The sequence below is a fragment of the Platalea leucorodia genome (assembly GCF_965183815.1).
Source record: "Platalea leucorodia genome assembly, chromosome: Z".
Taxonomy (NCBI): domain Eukaryota; kingdom Metazoa; phylum Chordata; class Aves; order Pelecaniformes; family Threskiornithidae; genus Platalea; species Platalea leucorodia.
The window spans coordinates 90,478,109-90,484,108 of NC_138858.1; the positions used below are offsets into that span (position 1 = coordinate 90,478,109).

General features: G+C 47.1%; 1 protein-coding gene across 1 annotated transcript in view; it reads right to left on the minus strand.

The window, feature by feature from the left end:
* The window catches only part of LOC309602160 (dedicator of cytokinesis protein 5), an 84,664-nt gene extending 80,027 nt beyond the window's left edge, over positions 1-4,637 (minus strand). Inside the window, exon 1 of the mRNA XM_082335528.1 lies at positions 4,585-4,637. Within this exon, the coding sequence (XP_082191654.1) occupies positions 4,585-4,627 (43 nt within the window). The 5' untranslated portion in view covers positions 4,628-4,637. The remainder of the gene's footprint in view (positions 1-4,584) is intronic.
* Between the last annotated feature and the right edge of the window lie 1,363 nt (positions 4,638-6,000).

Sequence of the window (6,000 nt, forward strand, 5' to 3'; positions counted from 1 at the left end):
CTTCTTTGCAACAAGAACAGTCCTATGCTCCGGTCCCTCCAGCAGGCAAAAACGTAATGGGTTTAAAAGGCCACCAATAACTATTAGGGGTAATTACCTGTCAGTTTACAAAAAAAAAAAAAAAAAAAAAATCTATTTAAAAAAAAAAAAAACCAAAATAAAAGATGATAGATTGAAACTCAAAGGCTGCTTTTTGCCACTGCAGCAAACAGTTTCTTTTGGTAATATGGCTAAGGTATTTTAGCCATAGCAAGGGGCCACACTTCTTTTGGAGCCAGATCGCATCGAGCCATTCCCTTTCAAATAGCCACCCATGTATCCGCATACTTGGAAGGGCAAAATGGGCATCCCTGGAATGGGATGTGAAGAGGCAGGGAAAGCTTGGGAATTAAAGCTGCCCACAAGGTTCTCAACCTTTCCCTCCCAGCCTCCTGCCTTTAAAAACGCACCAGATCAAAACACCTTCCACAGAGTGACTGAACTGCTTTGGTTAATTAGCTTCTCTTCAACCTGACATTGTTAAGACATTTTCTAAACAAAACATGACTCCGGTTTTACTCAGAGCCTATAAAGATTACTAAAATACAAACAATGCCTTGATATACCTCGCTGACCAGTGAACTTTTTGTGGGCTCATAATAATATTAAGCTATACATTTAACAATTTGGAGAGATCACAGGCAACAAATACCGCTGAAGCTTTCACTTGTTCCTTCTAAGAAGAACATCACAATTTGTGGCTTTCAGCGTTTTGCTGCAAGCTCCAAGTTTGTTGTTGGGTTGAAGCATTTTGTGGTTTGTGGCGTGAATGGTCCATTATGGCCTCCAACTGCAGAGGACCGGCCACGACAGTCTGCCTGGTCCTTCCCCAGTCCTACCACACGAGCTCTATGAAACAGCCACTACCCCAAAAATAAGGGTAAATTTACGTTTCAAGAGATAGTCATACCAGTGCACCCAGGGGCAAGCCACCATCTTCACCAAAACACAAACTGTTCTGGACCTCATGTCTCAGAGCTCTTTCAATGAAACTTCAGTTAATAATTTCTTATTCTGGAAGACCAGATTTGTGGATTGGCTGAACAACAGGTGCATACGCAGATCAAACTACCTAATTATAAACAAACACTTCGCATCCTGTTAGTTCACAGTCAAGGGTGACATATAAAGCATGCGCGTACCTGAGGCATCATTACAGTCACCTGGAAACCGTTCTGGCTGAAAACTCAGCCCGTTTCATTTCTGAATTGGTTTTGAGCTGGGTCAGTTCCCTGACCCGGCTTACCACACTGCTATTGCCTGCAGGAAGGAATCAGAAAAAGGGGTCCGATTGCTTGTTCTGGTAGCAACCTGGATTTACACCTGAATAGAATAGCTTATGATTCCACAGACTCCAGATTCTCTCATACTTGGTACTGAAACCATTAATACAGTCTTCTCCAGTCCACAAAGGACACTTACATGTTAAGAACAGATGACGACTAAAGAAAGAATTGCTTTTTCAACTGAAGTGTAACATTCAAGTTGAAGTTAATGCAAGCCCATGTTACTGCCAGCAGAAAAAGAAAATAATTACATTGTTGATTCCTTATGCCCCAAGTTATTAATTTTAAAACAAGCAGATAATAACAGTTAAAAATCGTGGGGAGTCATTCAGGTATTCTTTCCTTCAGAGCTTGCTCTCTCGACTAAAGAGAGTCTGCACAAAAGGCATTCTGCAAATGACACCTTCTTTTTGAGAGAAGCACTTGACCAAGAAGAGGTTACTGCATTTAGTTTGGCCCTAAAACTGACCAGCTTTCAAGGAAGATGCATCAGATAGATAGTATCTTTCCTTCCCACATTAGAGGTGAAGCACGTTGCAAAGAAGCTTTGCGAGACCCAGAAAATCCTGTTGCTTCAAGAGGCAAGATGTCGCCCATCAGATGATCAGCAGCGTTTTTGTCCCTTCACAAGGCTGAAGCTTCCACAATCCCATCTGTTACTGGGTTGAAAATTCATTGCAAGTGAGAAACTGCAACCCATTTGTCTCTCACATATGCTTCCCTAAAAATGCTACAATTTCCAGCCTTGCACTCTCTGCTGTCTGCCATTTCAAACTCAGCCCATATGCCATCTGTATTACCCATGCTAAAGGTAGCAGCCTCCAGGTTTAACCTGTTGAGGACAAAACCAGAAGGCAGCAAATCAGCTTGAACCCACAATCAACAAATCTGTAGAGTATAACCCAGGACATAAACCATTCTGAGCTGAAATGCAAAAATCAGACAAGTGACACTGAATCACATTGTTTACTTCTTGGAATTTTTTACTGCGTTGGTATGATTTACAGGGTTGTGTTTAAAATAAATGCAAATAGTTCTATATTAGTTTCCAAAGCACAGATAACGAAGAGCCACAATGCGCGTGTTCTTTCTGAAAAGAATGAACTTGGATCTTTACACTTCACAACTATCAACTTACCCATGCTAACAGTGAATTGAGGTTGTCTAATGGCCTGTATCATACAAATCAGTGGCATTAGCCTCGTTACAACCACCTTCGTAATTGGTGCTAACAGGCACCTCGGTCAGCAGGCAGATTAATGGCCCAAGAAGCTCACACTTGCCTCTCAATCCTCATCGACTTCTTCAAATTAAGCACAAAACCGATGAGGACTGGTACCTGAGCGCAAAGCTTGAACACGGCACGGGATGCAATTGTAGACAGGAAACTGACAATTCTGCAAACATCAAATTGACAAAATTACGGTTCCATTACCGCCACGTATCAAACGCTGCCCGATAAAGCTAGTCACTACATAAATAGTTCTGTTTACTGCCCGTGCATTAACCCTATCAGTTCTGATAACAAATTAAGTGCAAGAGCTGAAGCGTTACAGACTCTACGTCAGTTTGGTCCACGCGTCTGCACCCAGGGGAAGTAAGTATGTTTTTCACACAGCTGTCTGAACACACAGCAGTAAGGGGATACTTCCCACCAGCACACTTTTTGATTGGTAACCTAAGGGAAGAGGCGGTTTTCCCCTCCACCCCGCTTACTCACAAGCCAGTGCCCTTTTCTGGCAGAGGAGCTGTCATAATCGGCAGTTGGCTCAAGCCAGCACAAAAAACTCACCCCGGAAGCTAATAAAAAGGTAGCTGGAGGAGTGCCTCTGATTCATCCTACTGCCCAAGGCCATTCTTGAGGTAGGAGAGCCTTGCTCAAAAGTGTGCTTAAAAAAACCCCACCATAATCTAGCACAGCCAATCACACCAGCATTATATAGTTTACTTGATTATAATACCAAAATTTTTCAATTCCTGATGCTCAGAGTAACCTCACCAAGTCATACATACGGGCTCCCATATATAAATTGCCTGGGCTGTTACCTACACAGAAATAAGCAAAGTTCAGGGCGTACAATACTCCACACCCTCCCGGTTACCGGAGCAGAAACTAGATAAGGTTGTGCTGCGTATAATATCTGTGAAGCTTAAGCCACAGTCCTGCAAGAAGTGGGCTGCCTCTCTGCAAAGCCACTTTGAAATCAAGTAGGTATCTTATTTCAAATCCACTCTGTGAAAAACTGTGCAGGATGAGGTTCTTCACCTTTAAACTCGTGGGCTGAACTTGAATGAACAATCTCACAGGAGCCGGGGCAATTAACGCTTTGCAAGCATGAAATTAAAAGTTTTTCTCACATCAAGAAGTCCACTGTGGAACGCAAGGGGCACAGAAGATCACTCTTCATTAAAATAAACTATCAGCAGTTGTTTGTGTCATTAGTGGTTTCCTGCCTATTGTTCTCTGCCCAATTCTCACAGGCAACCTCAAAATCGTGTGGTTTTCAAGTCGTCAAACTCTCAAGAAAAGGAGAGCTTACCAGCAACACCGTTGACTATGTTCCTCCTAGAGAAAAGTGTGCCAGCGTTCAACAATCTCCTTTTAAACATAAAGGAGAGGACAGGGCAGAAGGTACGAGGTGTCAGTCCAGCTCTCACCGTTCCTCGCCCTATGTCAAAATTTCCATCCCCCACAAAGATGTCGCCCACAGTCCTGAATTTGCCCATTACAACCATCTTACCCTGTCATCACTTTTTCTATCCACATCTCCATTTTTGCTGCTATGTTAGAGCAGTCTTCACTGTAAAACATGCTGGAGAGACAAAATTACAAAGGTCAGCCCTAAACTTGCAGGGTTCCAGAAACCCAGAGATCCCAGGGTGTGAATTGGACACACACCACTGCCTCCATCCCTAAGGGTTCAAAGAGTGAACACTCACTGGCTGAAACCTGAAAGTGCAAGAGAGCACAAACTGGAAAAAGAATTAAGGCAGCGTGTGGAAGAGAAACGAGCCAAGGGTGTGCAAAAGCAAAGGAATGACTCTAGGCGGGGGAAGCGAATGAACGTGTGGTGCAGGGAACCCGGGGGCTCGGCAGCGGCGGAGCGCGGACGCCGAGCGCCGTGAGCCGGGGAGGGAGAGGAGGCTCCCGGGGAGGGGAGGCAGGGCGGCGGGAGCGGAGGGAGGGGAGGGGAGGCCCGGCGAGCGGGGAAGGGGCGCACGGGGCGGGGGTGTCCGAGCGGCCCGGGCTGGCACTCACCGACCCCGTACTTCTCCCGCTTGGTGGGGATCCAGCGGGCCATGCCGGCCGGCGGGCGGGGGCTCCCCCGCGGCGCGGCTCGCCTCAGCGCGGCCGCTCGCCCGCCGCCGCCCCGCCGCGCTGCCTGGGGCCGGCCGCCCCGGGCCGCTCCGCCATGCTACGAAACTTCCCGGCAGCCGCCCAACTTTCCTGCCTCCCCCGCCGCGCCGCGCCGAGCTGAGGAGAGGAGAGGGAGGGAAGAGGGAAGAGGGAAGAGGGAGGGAGGGAGGCGGCTCTCCCCGCCCCGGCGGGGATCACCTGCTCCCGGCCCGCCCCGCCCCGGGGAGCGGACCCCCGGCCGGCGCCGCTGCACGGTGCCGCTGCACGGTGCTAACGGGGCAGCAAGGGAGGGAAGCGCCGGAGACAACACGAATGGGGAGGGTGGGCAGCTAGGGTTCGAGGTTCCCGTTATTGCGACTTGATGCACTGATCCATAAGCGTGCAGACTTTTCCCCACTGTTAGCATACATTCAGATTTTAAAAAATTCGTTTCTTAATAACTAAGAAAACAAAAGGGCTATTTTCAAAGTACTCCAGGCATCTGCAAAAACGGTCACAGGACTGCACTTTGCAGAAGACGCAATGTTCTTGTTTATAAGATTGACCGGGCTCTCAATGACGTAAACCTCCACTTGACTCCAGTGTGGTGAACCGGGGCTTGATAAAGTATTTCAGACTGGTGACAGGGAGGCGTAAGCTGTGTCCGTACCTGGATCCTGCAGCGCAGGTCTGACGTCCTGACCCAAACCAGACTGGCTGGCTTCTGTAGTTACGTCAGCTGTGGTGTGGCAAACTGTCTGGGAGAGGGATATTCAGTAACGCCTACTACTTACACCCTTAATTAAGCAGCACCATTGCAAATCACAAAGTGTTAGGTCCAACCTGAGGAGATCCAGGGTCTCATCATCTCTCTGGGGCTGTAAGTAACTAGATCTGATTTTTATTAGTGCCTGGTCTTTGCTGGATGCCCATCTCCCGTGGAAGGCAAGAAGAACTGCGATCGTTCAGAATATTTTAAAACCTAACCACCTGTTTAATTGCGCTAAAGCATGAAAATGTGGGGAGAGCCTCTTTTTTTCTTATTTTACATTAGAAGTGAGAAGCACTAGGGGTAGCTCTGTTCCTCAGCTGTCGTGGTGCCTGGGCAGATCAGTCCATCTGACTCCCAGCCTACATCCCTCTCGCGTGTTCGGAGCAGCTTTCCATACTACAGACTCTCCCACCTGTGTTTCTAGTAAGTTTAATTTGCCTTGATCTTCACTGGCGCCTCTAAGTGGCAGAGTAATATAAATAAGAATTAATTACTGGTAATTGGCTCTAACGAATAAATTTGTTCTTTGCAAGCCAGAATTTTAAACATAAGGACACTTGATATCA